Source organism: Phacochoerus africanus, chromosome 16 (assembly GCF_016906955.1).
Source record: "Phacochoerus africanus isolate WHEZ1 chromosome 16, ROS_Pafr_v1, whole genome shotgun sequence".
NCBI lineage: Eukaryota > Metazoa > Chordata > Mammalia > Artiodactyla > Suidae > Phacochoerus > Phacochoerus africanus.
Genome location: NC_062559.1, coordinates 25,513,042 through 25,536,279, shown reverse-complemented (window position 1 = coordinate 25,536,279; position 23,238 = coordinate 25,513,042). Strand labels below are relative to the sequence as shown.

Sequence of the window (23,238 nt, the reverse complement as noted above, 5' to 3'; positions counted from 1 at the left end):
CATCGCCTTCCCTGACCACCAACTTCCTTACAAGAACTGGCCGCAACACTTTGCTTCCAGAGCAACACTGAACAAGCCCTCAGTGCCTTCCCTGCTTTCCAGCACCAGGCTGGCACCTTCCCACCAACACAAGTATACAGCCCAGAAGACGTCAAGGCGAGTCTCACTACACTTTTCCATTAACTCCTCTATGCTCGATCCTCGAGCCTTCATTGTAAGATAACAGACAGGAGGAAAAGAACCAGCACACTGAGAGGAATGCTTCAAAGGGGAGATCTCATAACTTGGTAAGATGAAAACTTATAAAAAGGTGGCCAGAAGGGAGAGATCATTAACGTGGAAGAGAGCTCCAGCAGGGAGAAGCAAGGTCAGCGGATGGATAGTACTTGGGAGTATGAAAACCAGAATTCAGGGCAATACAAGGTAGTACTTCCAAGCAGTCATTGTAAGAAGTCACCTAAAAATGTCCAGAAAAGAAAATACACAGAAATTGGGGACTACATACCAAAACTGCCTTAAGCCTTGATACTTAGTATATGGTCTGTGGAGAGGAAACAGCGTCACCTGGGAGCTTTTTAGAAATGCGGAGTCTCAGGCCCCATCCCAGACAGTGAATCAGAATTTGCATTTACTGAGATTCCTTTGACAAAGTTCTTCAAGAAACACTAGTTTAAAGGAATCTTTTTTTTTTTTTTTTCCCTTTGGCTTTTTAGGGCCGCACTTGCAGCATGTGGAAGTTCTCAGGCTAAGGGTCAAATCGGAACCACAGCTTCCAGGCTACACCACAGCCACAGCAGCTTGGGATCCGACCCACATCTGTGACCTATACCACAGCTCACGGCAACACTGGATCCTTAACCCACTGAGCAAGGCCGGGGATGGAACCCCCATCTTCATGGTTCCTAGTTTGGTTCATTAATCACTGAACCATGAAGGGAACTCCCAATTTAAGGGAATCTTGAAACCAGATGTGAGAGGGAGTATATTAAGCCTTGGGGATCCTTTCCAAATATTAATTTATGGAAAAGTAAAAACTCACTATTTCAGGGACCTCAAAGTTGTTTCATCTGATTTCCGCTTACTAGGTCAAAATACCATTTCTAGGTTTCACAGTCGCACTTTCCATAAGTAATTTTTTAATACTTTAAACTGTACTCAGCCAAAGCTTATTCAAACATTTCAAATACCAACTTAATTTTATGAATTTAAAGATTTTTGTTTTAAAACTAAATTAAGGTAGCTAATGATACATTTACAACATAGCATTAAATAAATTGGTAAAAAGAAAAATGATGCAGAAGGAAAATAAGGGTAGGAAAGCAAGCTGGATTTCTATGGCTGGTATTTAAAATGCATTATCATGAGTCCTAATCACTTGCTAATTGAGGGTTAGATTTGGTTCCAAGTTTTCAAGCAGCCAGCTCAAACAGGGTATGATACCTTCTAGAATGCGCACTTAGGATGCCATGATTAAAGTCCCGAGGCATGTGTGAAATAGGCCCCATTAAATATATTCAAAATGCTGAATAGAAGATTCATGCTTCATACTGAATTAATTATAAGATCTTCATTGTACATTTTAGAATAGTCTAATGAATCACACTAATATAATTACATTTTCTTTTCTAGACAGACCAAACAACAGAGTGACTCAATGTTGACAACCGGTAAAAATTTAAAGATAATCTCATCAAAAATAAAATTTAAGAAAGGGAAAAAAATAAAACTTACCAAATAGATTTCCTAAACTTGCATCCATTTTTATTTCAAATACTTGAGATATAACATAGAATGTCAGTAAAAATACTGCCACAGCTACCACCAACTTTGCAGCACCTAGATAAAGGGCAGAAATAATTCAGCACAAGCTTATGAGACCACAGAACTTTTAATTATGTACTTCCATGAAAAAAAAAAAGTTTACTGAAAAATTCTTAAGATTAATAAATATCTACTAATCTAATGGATCTTAATTTTACTTGAATTAAAACAGAAACTGTACCAACAATCCATCAAGATAAAGAAGTTTCTGATCAGAGAATTAGCAGATTGGCTAGCAACCTTGACACACAATTGCTTGTGTCAACTGCCTGCTTAGTTTCCGTGCGCAAAAAAACAAAAAAACCTGCTATCAACTCTTGGCTGAATACATAAAAACATCATGGCTAATGGAACACCACCACCCAGTATATCCTTTTCAAATATAAAGGGCAATACTATACAGAGATGATTAAAACAAACAAACACTGAACCTTCTGGAGATATTAAGGCAACAGACCAGCATGTCCACTGGCAAGGAATTCTCAAATGAAATTTAACAGATTTACTGCCCTCACTAACCAACACATCTCTTGGCGCCCACACGTGCTCCTGGTATGATGAACAGCAAAGCATTTCCCCTTAGACTTAGCACCTAAGTTTAAGACAGGCCTTCTCCACTCCGAGAGGACTTAATTTGGCACCTACAAGATTTGCTTCATAACACGGTTACATGGAAAGACTCCTAGTCTTTCATGTTTTTCTATCTTTAAGCATTTCTGAGTGCCTTACAGTTAACCCTGCTATTAACTAATTAGCAACTTAATATGAATCATTACTTGTCTTTTTTCTCCACAGCTAAGCAAACCCAAGAAAGAAAAAATATGATAGAAAAGGAAATAAAAAACGACAGGCAAGAAACATCATCTTCTTACTCTTAGAATTTCAGAGCCATCTCGTCAGGTTGTATTAATTAATATTGGTCTGTATGATCTCCACTCCCTTCTCTTACCAAAAGTGTAATTTATATTGATATAAAAGAGGTGATGGGATCAGCAGTCATCTCACTATCCTTGAGGAGACAAAAAAACCCACAAGCGAGGCGACTGCCCAAGATGACAGCTATCTTAGCAGTAGCACAAGGACAGGAATCCAGGGACCCTGACACAGCCCGGTGCTCTGTATGGGCTCCACCACCATCAAATTAACACATTCTTCAGAGAAACAATGAAAACGCCACTTACTGGATAAGAAAGAGTGAAAAAGAACAGTGCGCATCCTAATTTCACAAACATGAAGAGACTGGGACTGAATCCTTACAGGGGAGGGAAGTGAAAGAAATGATGGTGCTCAAAAAAGCTGAGGATGCTGAGAAGCGGTAGGTTCTCAGAGTTACTCGCGTCTACTTAGAAATACTATAAATATGGAAATCAGGTGGCAATGAGGGAGCCTAACTATTAATCAATCCCCTCCCCTGCGTCCTGCTTTGTACCTTCTCCCCCCAAAAAACGACTTCCTGTTTTCAAGCATGACTACAAATCATCCACATTTTTATTGAGGAAGAGAGTAAAATTCCATTAGACTTTGAACTCTTCCCTTGACAGGATCTAGCAGACTGTCCTGCACATAGTAATACTCTCGACAAGTGTTTGCTAAATAGATGAATGGCTAACAGGTGGCATATTCCTGCTTGATCATTTAAGACCAAGGGCTGGGAAATTATATGTATCACATGAAAATCTTACCATCTCATTTTCTACCAATCATGAGCATGTGCAAATATAATCTTTCCCTGTCCCTTGAAGCAGATACACAAAACCTGGGTTGTTCAAGACTGAAATGGTAAAATGATGAAAAGACCAAGTGTATAATATACGAAAGTTCTAGACTAAATTCAGTACCAATTTAAGCCTAAGCCTACACTAAACAACTACATACATCCTACATATACGTGCACATATATAAAACATACAAACACCATTTATAAGCATAAGCTCATTTGCACAACCTTTCAAGATACTATTTTCATTTTACAAATAAGGAAACAGGGTGAAAAATTTAGACAATTTGCCTAAGGTCACGTAACTGGTTAGCGGCAGAACTTAGTCTTTAAACCAAGACCTATTCATTTTTAAGAAACCATCAAAGGAGCCAGGAGGAAACTAAAGCTCCAGGAGGGAGAAAAGTTAGAGGCAGAGAAAGTGCTAGAAGAACAAGCACAAGGTCCCCCAGGGACAGGCAGGCCCCCAGAAGGGCCTCCCTAACGGCAGAGCTCTGCAACTGCTGTCACAGAAGGGCTCCTGGGAGCTGTCACCACCCCCTTCTGGATTTGGAGGGGCCCAACTGTAGCCCACCACAGTCCCCGTCTGCCCACTAGACTCCCTCTTCCTTCCAGCCATGGGCTGCGCTACTCTGAGTGTGTCCCTATTTTTCACCTGCCGAAAAGCATAAACTTTAGATATTGATGCCTCACCGTAAGCATAACGGCTATGAGGATATTTCAAAGCAACCGGGATTTTTTTTTTTTTTTTAAACATTAGAAGAGAGTAATTAGTCTAAAAGCAATAAACTAATAGCTAATATTCCTTATTCCTTCATTAAAGGCAGTGCCCTTGAGACCTACACTAGGAACAGTGCCAAACATAAAATAAGCACTCAGTGAATAATTACTCATCAATTAACCTTGGTAATAATTGTCAGAATCAGAGAAACGGACTAGATGACAAAGTTAATTTCAACTAGAATGTAGAATTATATGAGAAAGAGAAACTTGCTTTGACTAATCAAATAATAATGCTTAATTAAATAAGGCACTTTTAGAATCATACTTTGAGAGATGCTCCAGTAAGAATATTTTGTTTACTGGTGAGAAGATAATAATTAAAAAACGGTCTGGATTTAGAGAAATGACAAGTTATCTCCTGTGATGGACACACACAATCTAGTGGAAATTTCTATGTAAAAGTGTGCATTTCTTCCACGGGCCATGACTGGGCTGGAGGAGGGATGGGCAGAGGGATTAGACTTATTTGCATTATAAGTAGGAAGAGGTCTCAGCCTCTCCAATTCTTTATGAATCAGTCTCTTAAGAAAGACAACTACCTTGATACTATGAAGACCAAATGCTGTTTTTTAATTTCCTTACTATGCCTCATAAGGAACAGATGTCCTCACACATAACCTCACTTATGCAGACTGAACTTGAACTAGCAGATCCAACAGTCATTTAAGGAAAACATTTCACTGAATCCTTCGGATACAGTGAATTAATTACTGTATACACACAGGAAAGACTTAAGCTTCACAACTCATTTTTTTCAGTAAGCTAGAACGTAGCAAAATCAGCCTAAGTTGTCAAAATCAGTCTTCATATAATTAGGCAAACAAGCTTAATGCATAAGGACATAAACATTAAACACCATAACTTAAAATATTTAGCATAAATAATTTCAACAAAAGTGTCCCAAAAATACTTATGTAAAACTCAGTACATGTCCAATTTGTGATCTGCCAACTACATAAAAAGTAAAAAGGCTAAATTATGATTTCATTTGTTATATTCAGCTCGTACTGAAAACAGAAAATGATTATTTACCCTCTCATTCAGTCTTCACTAACAAACAGGTTACACACAAAGCAAAATTATTTCTACTGAATTAAATATCTTACCTGCTACCCTCATGTTTGGTTTTTCAATCTACAGCACTTTTCATTAAATAAGCTCCTAAAATCAAAAGAAAAGGCAAGCATCATTAGGTCTAGAATGAGCATTCCTCCCTAGATTGAGTTTGATTTGGAGTGTTTATCAAACTAATTAAGTAAATGCTATGGCATTTCTAAGTATTCCACCAATATTAACATGAAATGAACAATCTCTTAGCACTAGGCCTGTCTCCTTCCCCTGGACCATACGAGCTCCTGAGAGGACAGTGTGTCTAAACTGCTCTGTCCCTCAGCTCCCCAGCTGAAGGGACAGGGAAATCTTGCCATCAAGCACATGGATACAAGATAATGCGTCATTATTCTCAGTGATTAGGCATCTGGAAGAAACGTTTGATATATAGTTCCAAACCTTTGGTTTTCAGCTGAGGTCCAAAGAAGTTCAGCTCTTATCTACTTAGGGAACAATTATTTGTTGAAATGGGACTGAGGATTTAGGTCTGGATTTAGATACTGGAGGAAAAAATCGGCAAACATTCCCTCCCCGTGAGAAATGACTCAAGACGTGTAAAGTTTAAAAAAAAAAAAAAACAAAAAAAAACAAACAGAAAACCAAATTTATGAGTTTGATAGAAAATTCATGCTCAAGTTCAGCTAGACAGCTCCCACACTCTACTCAACCTATTATACAGGAAAGGGATTCAAAGGAAAATTGTGATGAATGAAATCACATCAATCAAAAACATAATTCTTTATTTTAGATTTTATTTTAATACCAATGTTTCAAAGCTGATGTCTGCTCTAGTAATTCATAGAGTGATTCAAATAAAAACAATGATACACCCCTGAAGGACACTGAAAGGCAGCGAGACATCTGGTTTTCTCATTCACCAATAAGGAATTACTGTGGGTGGACACGGTGGGCATCTAAAGAGCCAATGCTCTTGGTGAACTCCCTTCCTTCTGCCCAACCTACGCTGAAGAAAACATCAACATTGAAACTAGTAGGAACTGAGCATATTGATTTCTTTTCCTTTGTTAGCTATCTGAACACCTTCTACATAATAGGGAAAGTCGATGCTACATATCTGTGTCAACTACTTAGCCACAGGCTAGGAAAACTCTAAAAGGAAACAAGAGATATTGAAGTACTCACCAACCACCACAGAAAAGCAGAAAACTGGTTGTAAATCCTCTTTCAACAAGATTGAACACTATATTCAAAACACACACACACACACACACACACACACACACACACACACCCTTTCCTCCCAGCTAATCTAGCCTGGGGTAATTCCTTTGAAAGTGTAATAAGCAGTTTGGCCGACACCTACCTGCTGCTCTATTTCAGTTTTTATCACCTACGGAGGAGGTCACACCTGAGAGATCACAGTCATGGCCTCATATACCTGGCCCCTGTCTGGACTAACCAGGCTGCTTCCAAACTTATCACTAGTAAGACTGCAATGTAAGCACCTACAACTGTCTAGTTGAATTCATGTTTTCCATTAAACTGTCTCAGAGAATAACACTTAGTAAAATCTCCAAATTAAAACTTCATCAAATTTTAGCCAAAACACATTTTCATTAGTTTGCTTAAGAAGCAAAGTAATGATACAAGAGTATAAATCAGCATATGGAAAGAGTATTTAATATATTTGAGAGCAAATCAAGAAGTATCTGTTTACGATGTGCTAATTCCAAATCATTCCTAACGTGCCTTCTCCGGGGGACAATAAAAACAAAGAGAATTTGACACAGAATCCTCTTGGGGATGGTGGCGGGGACATCTAAATGGAGCCTGGTACATGCCTCAGTCTGATCTTCTTTCCTATACACTGTTCTATATCAACAAAATAAGCCATAAGAACAATGATTTACCAGGAGGAGAAGGTCTTGCCAGTTAACCAATACTAGGCAACTATGCGAACAGCAGAGAAGTCACCTACATTCTTATTCTATATAATCTTCCCAACATCCCTATGGAATTATACTATGAGGTCAAGGGATTTGTCCAAGGTCATCTGACAGGTAAGAAGCTGAAACTATAAACAAATCCACTTGCCTTTCACCCCAGCAGCTCACTGACATGCTCCAAGAAGCTTGTTGACAAAATGTCATGCCAATCAATTTGGCTTTTGCAAATTGCTCTGGGGATCGCTAATCTCTGCTGCCAACTAGCCACTCTAGGATCTGATGGTCACAATGACTAAGCAGGTGTATTGGAACACTTGTCCAAGACAGAAAGGGTACAGAAAAATGAAGTACACAGACACCCTCATTGATGTATTTAATATTAACAAACAGTCATTTAATGGACCCAGAAGAAAATGCTACAAATTATACTCCACAAACACAAGGACACTATCAACTCCATTCAAGCCAACCTGAACTCACTGCTGGCCCAATGGCAATGTAAGGGAACCAAATCTGCCACTCCAAAATGTCTTTTTGGCATATTGATTATTTTGAGCTGGAAACAATCAAGACCCAAAAGACGCTCTGACCTTTCCCCTTAGCTGCCTAAACAATGTAGAGAGAGGGCCTGTTGGGGGGAAGGAAGCTATCGCCATAGATAACTACAGGATGGACTAGACGTGTAGACAGGGAGCAACCTAGCAAAGATTTAAAATTCCTCCCTGTGTCCCATTGTCGCTTCAAGACCCAGCAAACATCCCCCAAGCATCTGTTTTCCAACTCCATGTGAGTTGCCTTCCTCCCCTTTGAAGTCTCAAACCACTACACTCGACATCCATCCTCTTTTGTCTTTAGCTGAAGATGGTATCTAAGGTGAGGGTTTCAGCTGTTTCGGCAAGTGACTCAGTTTTCCTGGGTCTCCCCCATGTACACATGCTATTGAACTTTTGTCTGATCTTCTGCTAATCTGTTTCATGTTCATTTAATTTTTAGGCCAGCCAGAAGAACCTGGAAGGGTAGAGGAAAAATTTTCCTCCTGGACAGCAATTTTAAATGAATCAACTGAGTGAAGTTCAGTTAATACTCATGTGAACGGGGGTTTTCAAGAGGACTAAGGAAAACAAGGTCAAAGTGTAAGCAAATAGAATTAAAGCGCATTTAGGCCTTGTGTGCCAGTTAATTTATATGTCAACACCACCGGGCCACAGGGGGCCCAGATATTCGGTTAAACACTCTGGGTGTGTTTGTGAGGGTCTTTCTGGCGAGATTAACATTTGAGCAAGGCAGTTTGCCTTCCCCAGTGAGTGAGGCTTGTCCAATCTGTTAGGAAGCCTGAACAGAACAAAAAAGGCTGAGTAAGTAAGGCCGCATTTGCTCTTTTTACCACAGTCTTCAAGCTGGGACACTGCTCTTCACCTGCCTTCGGACTTGGACTTGGACTGAAACTGACACCCCGACTTCTCCCAGTGTTCAGGCCTGTGGACTTGGAGTGGAACCACACTACTGGCTCTCCTGAGGCCCTGCTTGCCAACTGCAGACACTGGGATTCTCAGCCTCCACAGCCACACGAGCCAAATCCTTCTGATATTTATTGCAGACAGACAGACAGACAGATATCTCCTATGGGTTCTGTTTCTCTGGAGGCCCCAGACTAATAATACGGGCCCCCTGAAGATCAGGAAGTAAGAGACTACATTTTCAGTCCAGAGCAGTTCAAGGAAAAGAGGAAAATGATATAATACAGATATCAAAAGGATGCTGCAGCTAAAGGTCACAAGGGCAAGTTATTCCAATATTAGGTATACAAACAAAAGTACGATATTTAAAGAAAGCTATGTGCAAAAAAAAAAAAAAAAAGAGCCACCCCCCCCCCCCCGTATTTATGTAAATAAAACAGAACAAGTGTTGGTCACTTTCCATAAAAAGGCCAGATGGTAAGTGCTTTATCTCTGTGGACCATATAAGTCTCTTATGAAACTAGTCTGCTCTACAGTGGTAACTGGAAAGCAGCTATACGCAATATGGAAACAGATGGGCCCAGTCATGTTACAATAAAACTTTACTTATGGACACTGAAATTTGAATTTCGTTAAACATTCACATTACAAAACATTACTCTTCTTTTATTTTTTTTTCCTTTCCAATCACTTAAAAAGATAAAAGCCAGTCTTGGCTAGTAACCCATATGGACCCACAGATCATAATTTGCCAACCCAAGGTAAAGGAATAAAAAGTGAAATTTAAATTTAAACAACGTTGAAAATAGAGAATAAAAAACTTTCCTGACTAGGCTCCAATAGTCCAACATTTCTTGCTGGGCTATCTGCAGTATATACAATTCCCATAAAGCTTTTATTGGTCCTCTTTGAACTACTAGTACAGAAGTAGGACAAATCAAACAACCCTGAATTCTGTCCACCACACTTTCAAAATCCACTGTTCTCCAGGGAAGAGGCAGATACTCCATGAGAAGAAACATAATGGATGCTCTTCAAAAGGAAGGGAGAAATCTACAATGTCTTCCAAAGTGATCCCAGGAGGCATAAAACGATAGGGGAACATTAATCTTATTATGTCCCATTTCACTAACTGCAAAATGATGGGGAGGAGATCTTAACACAACTGTTTTCATGTTTAGAAGTGATTATTTTTGGGATGGGCTTAAAAAGGGCAAAGGAGGGGATGGGCAACTGTGCATTTGATGTTTGATCAACTTTTCAAATTCCAAATATTTAGTCTTGAAAAACCTTTGCTTTTATAGAAAGCTGTCACTATAGGAGGTGCTGCTATCAAGTACCCATCTCACTCAGATGCCGCTCTGCACATATCTTCACCAGGAGGACACATTTCTGAAATACCAAAATGAGACGGTGAGAAGACTGCATTCTTCACATTCAAACACTCAGTATGATAATGTGAGCTGCTATCACTGTGTTATAAATACTGAGGATTTAACAGAATTTGGTGTTATTAACACTAAATGCTTAACAGAACAAATCTGATTACAGCTTGGAAAGTATTTTAGTTCTATTAGTTTATTTTAGGCTCTGATATAGAATCCTACAGGATAAATAGACGTTAAAACAATCTATCATTTTCACACAACATGTGTCAGATACCTTTTAAGTTAAGAATGACCTGATAATGATTAAAGGGAACATTTTTAGATGTCTACCTAATGACTGAAAAGCATTCCAGGTTTTAAAATGAGCAAACTAATCTTACATTTTGACTAGAAGGAAAAAAGAGGCTAAAAACGAAGTATTTGGGGAGGGAAGGAGATCTGAATTCTATAATGCCACGAATATACTCGCTGTTTTGAAAGAGCACTGAGGAAAATGTATCAACTCTTCTGCAAAGCGGTCTTCAAAAAGGTGAGATGGCAAAGCAATGGTCCAAAAACTTTTAAATAACGTCAACAGAACCAATAAATAAGTGTTTTAGAAGGAAATGTTAATGTTCTACTGAAAACTTTGAGAGATGGATGCAAATGATGTAATCCTGAATTCATAAGTTATCTGAACTAGTTCCATATGGCTTGACTTATCTTCTTAATAGCACCAGATTGAAATTTCATTTAAAAGAGGACTGATACTAACTGGACCTCAGAAACAATTAAAAGCAGACGATGGAAAAGCACAAATAAGCCAGAATGCCCCCCTCCCCAAGTGTTCTGGGTGCACTTGGCTTTCTCCACAGTCCAGGCACCATAGGCTGCTATGCTTTGTTTCTATCTGCTACTTGGCAGGGCTTGGAGAGAGTAACACTTTAGAAAACTTTGATCTGCTGCAACTGGATAAAACTCCATTCTCTCTCTCTCTCTTTTTTTTTTTAAGGATGCTTAATCTGATTTTTAGTTATGTATTCTAGATAACATTATGTCATGATATATAATTTTAAGGCATAGTTTTAGTGGGAAACATTAGATCACATGGCAAGATATCTGAATGTCTATTTTGGATATTTAAGCTGTTAAACAATTTATTATCACTGCATCACTAAAATAATATTATCTGAAATTCCACATAGCACAGCTATTTATTTAGCATATAATTATAAAAAAGTAGAATTAATGGTTCAAAGACTGAATATTTTTCAATGTTTGTGCTATACTGAAAGTTGATGTTTCAAATACGTGTCATTAGACCTTCACAAACAGTAAGAATTTCTAACTTATCCTTTGGCCACCACATGCCCCATTCCATATCATAAACAGAATGACTAAAAAATAATATATGTGAGCTCATATCACAGTCCTTCCTATAGCTGACAATATCTAATGTAAAATCCAACCACCTTTCCATGACTTACACTGACCTACCTGCTTTCAGGAATGAGACATGTACACAATTATAACCATCATCCTGATTTGTCCCTCCAGTTAAAAACCGGTTAGCAAACAGCCCTTCTAATCACGCAAGTGCCCTGCCTGTCCTGACTTGGCCCCAGTGACTATGGAGGGAAAAGTAACCAAGCCTGATGGACAGGCTACCCTGTAAGGGCAAACTCTTTCAACACTGTTCATCTAGCATGGGATGACGCCTTCCACCAATGTGAATTACCCAGGGAGACCTAAAGCTCTTTCCTCTTCAGAAATTCCATCTATTAGATGCCTGAAATATTTCAGTTGATCAAGAAGCATTTAACCATGTTTTCTGTAAATACAAGTGATTAGGAACTAAATGGACATGTATTCTGCTCCCCCTGCCCCACCCAAGTCTAACACAGTTAAGAAGCTTTCTCCTGGGGAGTTCCCGTCGTGGCGCAGTGGGTGGCGCAGTGGTTGGCGCAGTGGTTGACGAGTCCGACTAGGAACCATGAGGTTGCGGGTTCGGTCCCTGCCCTTGCTCAGTGGGTTAACGATCCGGCGTTGCCGTGAGCTGTGGTGTAGGTCACAGACGCTGCTCGGATCCCTCGTTGCTGTGGCTCTGGCGTAGGCCTGAGGCTACAGCTCTGATTCGACCCCTAGCCTGGGAACCTCCGTATGCTGCGGGTGCGGCCTTAAAAAGACAAAATAAAGTAAAATAAAATGATGCCACTGAAGGAAGCCCCATAGCAAGAGGGGCTGCTTTTCACCATGGTGGCCAGAGGTCAGGTTTCCCCTAATCCAGATGGTGCTGACACCGATCACCACCACAGTACCCTAGAACCACTCAGTAAAGGACAGTAGGTGGCTGATGTATCTAGGTGTATAACCAGCTGGCTGGCATTGGTCAGAGGACTATGAACTCTCTAATAGAAAAAGGGTGATAAAAAAGATAAGACATCAAATGTTCAAGCCACACCAATGTCAATGTGACCTTAAGTAAGTATTTTAATGGACTGTGATTACAAAATGGAAATCACTACAGTGCAAAGAAATAAGACTTCTGAACTTACCTGGACTACTAACATGCAAAAGACTATAAATGGGAAGGATGAAAATAATATGGGCCCAACAGGAATGGCTTACACCCTAAGATACAGCTATCCTGCATCTTAAAACCAAAGTTATCCGTGTAACTTCCCTTACAAACATGTGTCAAGTAAGGGTACCTTATATTAAACACTTTTATAAACAAACTTTACAAAGTAAAGGTCTAAAAAATGTGTGTTATAATTCTTTTATCCCATAGCTTCACAACAACCCTCTACCAAAACAACCCTCTACCCAAACCTAGGAACCAAAACTTGTGGTTCCTCAGGTACATAACATGCTATTTGACTGGTTTTAGGTGCACACTACTTGCCTAACCTAACAAGTGGCTTACAAACACGTCTTCCCCTTCCTAGTGTATACGATAATGGTGTACCTTTATCCTAGGTGCCTTTATTTTATCTTAGGTTCAATGAAACATCCTATCTGGTTCTTTGACAGCCCTAATTACAAAATAACCTGAGCATGATTACTTGTGAGCTTTTTACAATGCAAATTCCAGAGTCCAGAATCCTCCAGTGTGAGGATTAAAACCCATGCAAGGTTAACAAGCTCCCTGGGTGATCCTTATTCAAGCTCTGATCTGAGAACCTGAGATCAACAGTGCACCAATCCAAACACACAGAGAAGTTTGGGGTAGCTGTGGGTAGTGAGTCAGATCTAGGCCAAAAAAGTCCAAAGGTAAAATTCACATGACAAGAATCTACATTCTTTCTTTAACAGTGAATGGAAATCAGCCCGACTCTGGGCCAGGTCTCCACTGGGGGTGAGGAGGGGGAGCTGGGCAGTGAATAAATCTGGAAATAATGAGCTGGGGAACAGAGCAGAGGAAACTGCTTGTAATGATGACAGAGTGTAAAAATTTAAATCGTCCCAATGTTCTTTTGCAGTTTTCCTCTCTACCAAAGCAGGATTTTGCTTAGCAAGTGATATTCTAGTTGAAGAAATGAAATGGGGATCAGATTTCTGTAATTGAGAGTACAAACACACCAAAACCAGAAAACAGGACAAAATGACATTTAGTGCTGTCTGCTCCTTCAGAGCTCCACAATTGCTGGTTAAACAGCTGTAATGTAACCTATCTAAGCCCTTCATTATACCATCAGGAGGAGAAAGAATGGACAGAAAGAAAGAAAGGGAGTGAGGGAGAAAGACATAGGTATTATTAAGAACAATGGTAAAAACAAAACTAAATACATTTTAATTATAAGAAGGTGAACAAGTTGAACCTAAGTAGGATAAAAAAGTGTCTAGTTCATAAATTGCTACAAAAAGAGACTAGAGAAAGGCACAGATTTACACAGAGTATAACTATGTTCATCTCATCTAACTGCAGAGTTTTACATTATTTCAGATGGGATGTTATGGGTTCCTCTTCTGAATATCTGAAAATCCCCCTATACAGCCACTCTATTTATACCGTCCTTAAGTGGTCTGCACAATTTAACTGCATCAGGGCAGACATAATTGTGTCAGTCAAACTTTTTCTGTGAAGAGATAGAGGAGCAGAGTGGTTCCATCTGCTCAAAGGCCCTGGAGAAGATACCACTGCTACCAAAAAAGCCAGACTGCAAGGCAGCAGCCATTTGCACAGAACAGGTAGTGAGAAGCTTCCACCTTAAAATTTGCTGAACCAATTAAATTCATGTTTGTTGACCACAGCTCCTTCAACATACATTTAAGGATCACCTAACTGCTGATGCTGAATGGTATGGAGAGGTAGGAAGTACACCTGATAACCATGATACTACCTAAACAAGCCTTACAGATCCTAGGAAGAAAACCAATTCAGACTTACAGCTACAGATGTCCATATAACTTTTTATCACTAGCACACAAAAACTCACCAGGGTCCATCAATGGATGAGTGCCTAAACAAAATACCACATATATCTACACGTGGAATATACCTTGGTCATAAAAAGGAATGACGTACTGATATAGGCATGAACGAACCTCTAAAACATAATGCTAAGGGAAAGATGCTAGACACAAAAGATCACCTATCATATGATTCCATTTACACAGAATACCCAGAATAGATAAACCTATACAGAGAGAACCAGTGGCTGCCAGAAGTTGGGGAATAGAGAGAGTCACTGCATAATGAACATGAGGTTTTCTTCTGGGGCGATGAAAATGCAGAACAGAAGTGATGACTGCACAATACTATGAATGCACTAAATGTCGCTGAACTGTACACTTAAAAATGGAAGATTTTGTTCCGTGGATTAAATTTAATTTTTAAAGGGAACTGAAAAACTTACCAAAGTGAAACTAGAAAAGCAATGAACAGATGAAAATTAATTAGATAAGAAATAAGGGAGATGAAAGTAATAAAATAGCTTGAGTCAAATGAACAGGACAGTGAAGAAGACAATGAAAGGATACTGACTGGGGACTTCGACTGTGGCACAACTGGTTAAAATCTGACTGCAAGAGCTTGGGTTGGTTCCCTGACCAGAGACCTTCCATATGCTGTGGGTGCAAACATTAAAAAAAAAAAAAATCCTGATGGGATAAACCGTGGAAACTTAGAGGTAGTGGAACACTTAATTTCCTCCTCTGAGAGAATGATCAGCTGACTCTCTTTTAGGAGCAGAATAAAAATCACAAAATCTTTTAAAGTTTACAAAGCTTGGGAATAATGCTCAATTTCCTCAGTCAGATTAAGAGAATTGAGCAATTCATGATATTAAATAATTTGGTCAATGCCATTTTTGAACCAAATGCAGAACTACTGCTTAAACTCCTGATTATCTGATCCTTAGACCTTCTGGACTAAGTTCAAGAAAAATGTTTGCTACTGTACTAAATTCTCAGCTAGATGGATTTTTGTGAGCTCTAAGGCCAAAATCTTGTACTTCTTAAGTCTTGGACCTTCTGGCTTTAAGAAATGGGTACAAAAATGGGGGGAAAAATTAAGAAAAAAGACTCACTGCCTCAAAGAAATTAAGTAACTATGTGAGCACCCAGGCTGTCTTATCCACACTATCCATGGTACCTATAATTGTTGGCACAAACGGGCACTCTCATGTGTCTAAATAAATATAAAGCGGAGTTCCCATCGTGGCGCAGTGGTTAACGAATCCGCCTAGGAACCATGAGGTTGCGGGTTCGGTCCCTGCCCTTGCTCAGTGGGTTAACGATCCGGCGTTGCCGTGAGCTGTGGTGTAGGTTGCAGACGCGGCTCGGATCCCGCGTTGCTGTGGCCCTGGTGTAGGCCAGCGGCTTCAGCTCTGATTAGACCCCTATCCTGGGAACTTCCATATGCTGCGGGAGCGGCCCAAGAAATGGCAAAAAGACAAAAAAAAATAATAAATAAATATAAAGCTTTTTGAATACTGAGATGACCACTTAAGACCTAAGACATGTGGTAAAAAAATTAAGACTCTTTATCATCCTGCATAGGGACTACTTTTCACTATTCAACAATTTCCTAGTCCTTTGACCCCCTCTCCAATTACTTCCCCTTTTTAATGTATCTTTAATTATGAAAAGATTAGTTAGCCATTTCTTTTTAAATTGTAACATACATTAGGTTTCTTCAAAAAGGCACTTTAACCCAGTGGTGCTCAGTCTAATTTCGACTCTCTTTTAAACAGAAGTCCCTCACATTGGGGATTTGGGGGGAACCTGGCCTGTTCTTTCTAAAAAGCCTCAGCTGCAGTTGATTCTGAGAGATACCCAGGTTGAGAATCACTGCATTGGCTTTTTTGTTTCTTACTATCAAGCAATGCTAGCCTCTTAATGAGCTGAGAAAACATGACAGAATTTGTGAGACAAAGCTTCTCACATCTGTATAAAGTTGGGAAAAACTGTGACTTAACTGGTAAACTGCCAAAGACTTCAAGAGACTGGCAGCCTTTAGAAAGAGGTGCAGTTAATGATATGACCAAATCTAGACTGTGATTTTGCCAATCTCTTGTTGAATGGTAACTGGTAAAAGCTTAGTAACTGGTATTTTCTAAGTTAGTTGGAGATCCCTTTGTACTCAATAACGCATTTTATGAATAATATTAAGGTTTCCCCAAACTTGCAAAATTTGACAATATACCACTGGTCCCTAAAAGTGGTCAAGAGTTCAAGGAGTCTGGGTTCTACCATCAGCATCAACCCTTACATAACTTCCAGGGGAGTTCACATTACCTCGGTAAAACTGGAAAAGATACACAAACATACCTACTCTATGAATTGTAAGAAATAAATGCTCAATGAAAGCCCATGGCACAGTGCCTTAACAATCCAATATTATCTAATATCATTGGATCCAGATTCTTTTTGTCCAAAGAAAAAGAAACAAAGAAAAGGTCCTGTCAATTAAAAAGTTCTGGTTTACACGAAATTTTAAAAAACACAACAACAACGAAAAAGTAGAAGATGATGAAAACAAAAAAACTGCTGCTAGAGCTCTTAATCTGAAACAGTCAATCCATCCTTCATTATTGAGACTGAAGGTCACAAATCGTCACATATGGTATAAACGGTCAGGAGAGCAGCAAACAAATGGGGGAGGGGGAGTAAAACAAAACAAAAAAGAACGAACAGCACATCCATCAATGACATCAAACACCAATGGGCTGGAGAGGTTTAAAAAATAAAAAGTGCCTCCAACTAAGAAGACACCAAAACTTTGCAAGAGAGCCGAGACTGCCCTCCACAGAGTTCAAATGCAACATCCAACTCCATCCCCGCCTCTTTAGAGTACTCGGCCCCCATTTCCCATCCCACCAGGAGCCCCCGAGCCGGACGCCCGCCCCAGGTGCCAGCCCCAGGCCCGAGTGCCAGGTGCAGGCGCCGTCCCGCCCTCGGCGGAGTCCGGGGACTGGCCGCCGGGTTGGGGATGCCCGCGCCAGCGCGGCAGCCCGGATCCCGGCCAACCGCGCTCCGCTGCCCGGGTCCCGCCGCGCCCTGCCCCCGGCGAGACGTGCTGCGACGACCCAAGCACGCCTGGGGCCGCCCCGGGCCGGCGGCTGCGGGGTGAGCGGGGGTGAAGGTGGGTGTCGGGCTTCCCCCAGCCTCCCTCCATCCTCCCCGCCCTAGGCAGCGGCTCCGTCTGCCTTCCCGTCCATCTCACTCACCGGCCTCCCGCTCTCCTCTCCGCCCGCTTTCAGGCCTCCCTGCAGCCAGTCTCGCCGGAGACCGACGGGAGCCGCCGCCGCCGCCGCCGCCGCCGCCGCCTCCGGCTGGCTTCTCCGCTTCCTCCCGGGTTCCTCCGGCTTCCTCTCGGGTTCCTCCGGCTTCCCCTCGGGCTCCTCCGGCTTCCCCTCACCCCAGCGAGTGGCCAGGAGGAAGCCAGCTCGCCGCTGGGCCTCCTCCCCCGCTTCCCCGCTGCGACCAATGGGCCCCAGCCGCTGGGAAGCCGCGCCCGCCCCCTGGCGGTGGAGGACCGAGCGGGCGCCGGGCAGGCGGGAGGAAAGGGCCTGGGAGCGGAGGCGGGGGTCTGGAGCTCCGCCCCCCCGCCCCCAAGGGCGGCGCTGTCTGGACTTGCCACGTGGGAGCCGCAGGGCCGGCGGCCGGCGCGGGGCAGTACCCCCAGATACGGCAAATGTGTCTCTGCCTCTTTCCCCTCCTTGATACACACTTCCATAATCGCCCCCTTAAAGGCAGACATTTTTAAATAATCAGTCCCAGCGTAGAGATCCACCAGCTAGGATTTACAGGGTGGTCACATCAACCCAAGGTAGTAGGCAATTTCCTTTTGACTCCTTAAAAGCTAGCTAACCTTGGTGAAAATACTACTTGCCAGGAGCATTAGAACGCTGGTAACCTTAAATGTTTGATCCAAGGAGAAAAGCAGTGCTTGTATTTTGCACCTCACTTTTGTTTATTCAGCAACACAGCAGTTAGAAATGCTTTTCTCCTATACACACCCTTCCCCACGATTATATTGTAACTGGGAAGTCAACCCAAGTCCTACTGTACAAAACCCGAGAACACAAAATTGCTTCATAATTCAGACCTATATTCCAGAATAATTAATAACTATAACTCTCATTATTAACTGTTATTGGGTAGAATATCAGAACAATACATGGCCGTAGAAATTAAATTGCATTAAAGAAATCATACGGTTTGACCATAGTAGTCTACCAAGTCTTAACTTTCCTCCCAAAATATAAAATACAGAACTTAAGTAATAGCTATGAATTCAGACCTCCGTGTTCCATGGTAGGAGGAGGAAGCAATAAATGCATTCTGAGAGCCTTCTTTTGCTTGGACCTTGATGGGCTTTTGGAAATGTGTTCTCGTTTAATGTTCACAACCTAACTGCAGTATATATTGTCTTATTTTGCTTTAACAAGTCAAAAAAACAATAACATTTCAAAAATATAAAGTGGTGAGCTGTGAAGTTGGAATTCCAGCCTAGTCCATCTAGCTCCAGACAAGGCACTTGACTTCTTATGGTACCAAAACAGAACATGTACTATTACCATGCCTTCCTTATTTCCCCATGTTCCCCTAAAAGAATTTAGAAGCCTCTCTAGTAGGGAGGTCAGGCCACATTTGTGAAAAGAGCTTTTTGCTCTATAACCAAATTGGCCTGTATGGAAATGATATATGTCATATTATTAATATTATTATTTTGGCTGCATCATGGCATGCAGAAGTTCCTGGGTGAAGGATTGAACCTGCAGTACAACTATGGCAATGCCAGATCCTTAACCCAATGCTCCATAAAGGAACTTCTGACATATGCCATATTCTTATGGCACCACCCTTGAAACAATTTCTGGACTGTAATCATGATATATACATGACTAAACCCCTTCAATAGGTAATTAAATGAATGGTGAATCACAACCAACATTTTGTCATTGATTCACTGAAACAGAATAGAAGAAAAACATCAGAGTTCATGGCACAACTTAAGGATAAGCATTGTTTCATGAAACATTTGTACAGTATTCGGTGTGGTTGAATGGGTTACAGTGTCCTGTGCTACAATGTAAATTATATTTTTAAATAGGGATTACAATGTTTAGGAAGAGTTGGTATATCACCTCTTTAGAACAGCTGTTTATTAACCAGTTTTTTTCACCTACCTTTTTACTTGGCAGGAGGTGAGGAAGCAGGAGAAGTAGTCAGAATTAATGATTAAGTTTAATAAGACAACAGAAAAGTTGTCCCCGGTCCTACTCCTAGTATGGGGCAGAGCCAAGATTCAAACCCACATGCCCCAAATTCAAACCTCAAAGCTCACCCCTGCCTATACTTTAAAAGAAAATTCATTCCCTCTTCAATAGGTGCAGGGATTTATGCAAAATCATAGCTCACACATATATTATTTCCTGCATAAGCATCACATAATATTGCTGGAGTTGAAATAATGAGAAGCCTCAGAATATTAATTGGGCCTTTTCTCAAGCAGAATATTTCCTTTGGCATCAGTTATCTGTTTATAGAGGAGTAGATTTCCTGCCAATACAGACACCAACAGTTCTTCCCATTCTTGTAAATTTGTGCCACTTTTACCATCAAGAGGTAGAATCTGTATTTCCTCCTCTGGAAACTAGGCTGGTCCTGGGACATGTTTTGACCCACAGAATGTAGCTGAAGTGATGCTGTGTGACTTCTGGGCTTTGGAGCTTCCACGTTCACCGTCTTCGAACCTAGTCACCACATAAAGAAACTCAGACTGAGCTACAGAATGAGAAGAAACTACCTGGAGAGGGAAAGAGAAGGCTAGCTAGGCTCAAACCACCCAGCCACCTAGCTGAGTCAGTAGATGTGTGAGCGAGGGCATCTTCATGGTCCAGCCCCAGCTAAGCTTCTCGCTGAGGGCACCACATGAGTGACCCCAGACAATACCATGTGGGAACCACCTGGTCCAGACCAGCCAGCCTGCGGAATCCTTAGATATCACTGACTGCTGCTGTTTTCAGTTGCGAAGTTTTGTGATGGATTTTTATGTAGCAGTAAGTTACTGTAACATGGAGGAAAAGGTTTGTAAATTAAAACACACACACACACACACACACACACACACACGCATAAATGCAAACTGACCAGCCCTAGGAGTAGGGTCACATTAAAATATTAAAACATGCTTCTATTGGATTTTAAAGTCAAATTTGCAGAAAGATAGCCAGAAAGTGTCTTAGCTTTTCAAGAATTTTGGGGGGGGGGGTTGGCGGGGGGTGGGGTGGGGATAGAGGTAGAATAATAAAAACAAGAGTCAACGTGGCAAATGTGATACCTGCCCTGGATTAAATGCCACTTCCAGGTGTGGCTTAACAGAACTCTCCAACGTCCTCCAGCCTGTGGGTATAAGCCACAGACACGAGTGTTACTCCTCCCATCCCACCAGTTCCCTTCCTGTCAAGCCAGCCTGGTCATCACTCGAGCCAAGTTTAATCCTAGGTGTCTCTGGAAAGACTCCAGATTTCCTCACCTCTTTTTTTTCACAGCCTGTGTTGGCCTAAGTGAGCCAGGTGGACTTTTGCCTGAATGCTTCACCTTAAACTCCCCTCCTTTGCTTTCCTTAGGTGCATTTAGCATTTGAACATATATTTTCCCATTTTAACTGTTTTTAAGTGTACAGCCTGGTATTAAGTACATTCACATTGCTGTGAATGGTACTAATGTCCACCTCCAGAACTCTTTCCCTCTTGAAAAATGGAAACTCGGTATCTATTAAACAGTAACTCCCCAGGCTCTGGTCTCTCCAGTGCATTGGGACAACCACTCTACATTCTGCTTGAGTTTGACTACTTTAGTACATCATCCAAGCAAAATAGTATCATTTGAAAATCTGCCCATAGATTTCATTATTCTATGTTTGATACACAAGTAACTCTGGTTTACTTTAACATGAAACATATATAAGATACAATGAAATCATTATAACAAATGTATTTTTGCATGAAGCAGTCTAGTTTTCCATCTATTATGACAAAATTATAAATACCATAAAAATGGCTTTTTAAATGACGATTTTTTTTATTCTCCTCCCTAGGAAATTTTGGTTTAAATTAGATCCTTTCATAGATTTTTCAGTGTGGGAACATTTGGCTTTTTTGTCTTGGTTATAAATCATATTAAATAATATATCGAATATGGTAACCCACGCCTAAAATATGTATTGGAATCACGACTACAAAGTAATTTCCCTTTTTCCTGAAAGTATGTACAAGTGTGTATTATAAACAATTATTAAGATTACTAGCGGCTTCTTCAGAAGGATAGTTTGTTATCTGTCTTATAAAATATTACGAGCTAGAAAAATTTCTGACTCAGCATCATAATCCAAAAAAAAAATACTTTTTTGAAGTCTTGATAATGTTACTTTTTGGTGATGCTAAGCAAAGATACAGAAGCCAGAGAACAGTCTAAACATACACATGGGCGCATACATGTGTGCGCATACGCACATACACCCCACCTCCATACATCTTGCATGTATATAGTACATACAAGTCTACGAGGTATTTTAAAATATATATTTATCAGACCTTGGGAGAATTTTATTTATTTATTTATTTTCTTACTGCCACAGAATGGGAAAACGTGAGCACACCCCTGACATTCATACAATTCTAAGTAAATGAATGAATAAGCTTCGCATTAAGTCATCTAAAAACACTTCTTTCCGCATCTCATTTAGAAAAAAAGGCCACTTGAAAATCTGCTGAGAAGAAGCAACTGAACATATTCAGTTCAGAACTGAAATACTGAACACACTTTGTTTTCCTAAGATGGAATCACTTCCGTCTGTAACTTCAGTCCTTGATTAAGAACTGAATATGGGCGTTCTTTAGTCTAAGCACAAAAGGATTCACTGTAACTGCAGTAGTTTTTATTAAACATTAAGATCTCTAGTTACATTAAATTGAAATGCATTGTTTGCTTTGAAAGGCCAAGCCACAGGAATATGGGTAGCAAAATACCATCCCACGGTTAGTGCTGCATGAAGAAGTGTTCTCTAGTGGATTTAGTGGTCACTAAAGATAATTCAGCAACCCTCCAGGAGGCCAAAATCTCTTGCCTTTACAGCAGGTATAAGAAACTTAAAAGTAGCAAAGCAAACAAAACAAAACAAGACCTGCTCTATGCAGTGTTGCCACCTTTGTGTTCTTTTTGTGTAGTTTTATACACTCTTAAATTTGTTGCACCTTTTTCCTAAGGGTACTAACTTTAATATCGCCTGTTCAAAGAATTAGATGGAAACATTGGAATCTCAGACAATGCCACTGACTTTCAAATCCTACAGGCTGTAGAAGCTGTGCAAGGCTGAATGTGCAAAATGCCTTTCTTGGACACACCTGTGACCTAGATAGGGAAGGGAATCAGCCTACCTGCTCAGGTTTGTTTCATGAACTTTCTTTAATTTTAGGTCCATTTCTATCACAGTTTCTTCACTCCCCCAACCCCCGCCCTGCAAAGATACCACATCTGTGCTATTCTGAACTTGTATCCTGATTAAGTATGAAAAGATATTTATGAGTCCCTAAGCTGTTCATTTTTTTTTTTTTTGTACTTTT

The 23,238-nt window shown here is 40.6% G+C and overlaps 1 protein-coding gene across 1 annotated transcript in view; it reads right to left on the bottom strand.

Annotated features, from left to right (window-relative positions):
• The window catches only part of FAM3C (FAM3 metabolism regulating signaling molecule C), a 42,973-nt gene extending 24,882 nt beyond the window's left edge, over positions 1-18,091 (bottom strand). Inside the window, exons 1-3 of the mRNA XM_047763144.1 lie at positions 17,836-18,091; positions 5,428-5,482; positions 1,732-1,836 (exon numbers count right to left, since the gene is read on the bottom strand). Of these exons, the coding sequence (XP_047619100.1) occupies positions 1,732-1,836; positions 5,428-5,440 (118 nt within the window). The 5' untranslated portion in view covers positions 5,441-5,482; positions 17,836-18,091. The remainder of the gene's footprint in view (positions 1-1,731; positions 1,837-5,427; positions 5,483-17,835) is intronic.
• Between the last annotated feature and the right edge of the window lie 5,147 nt (positions 18,092-23,238).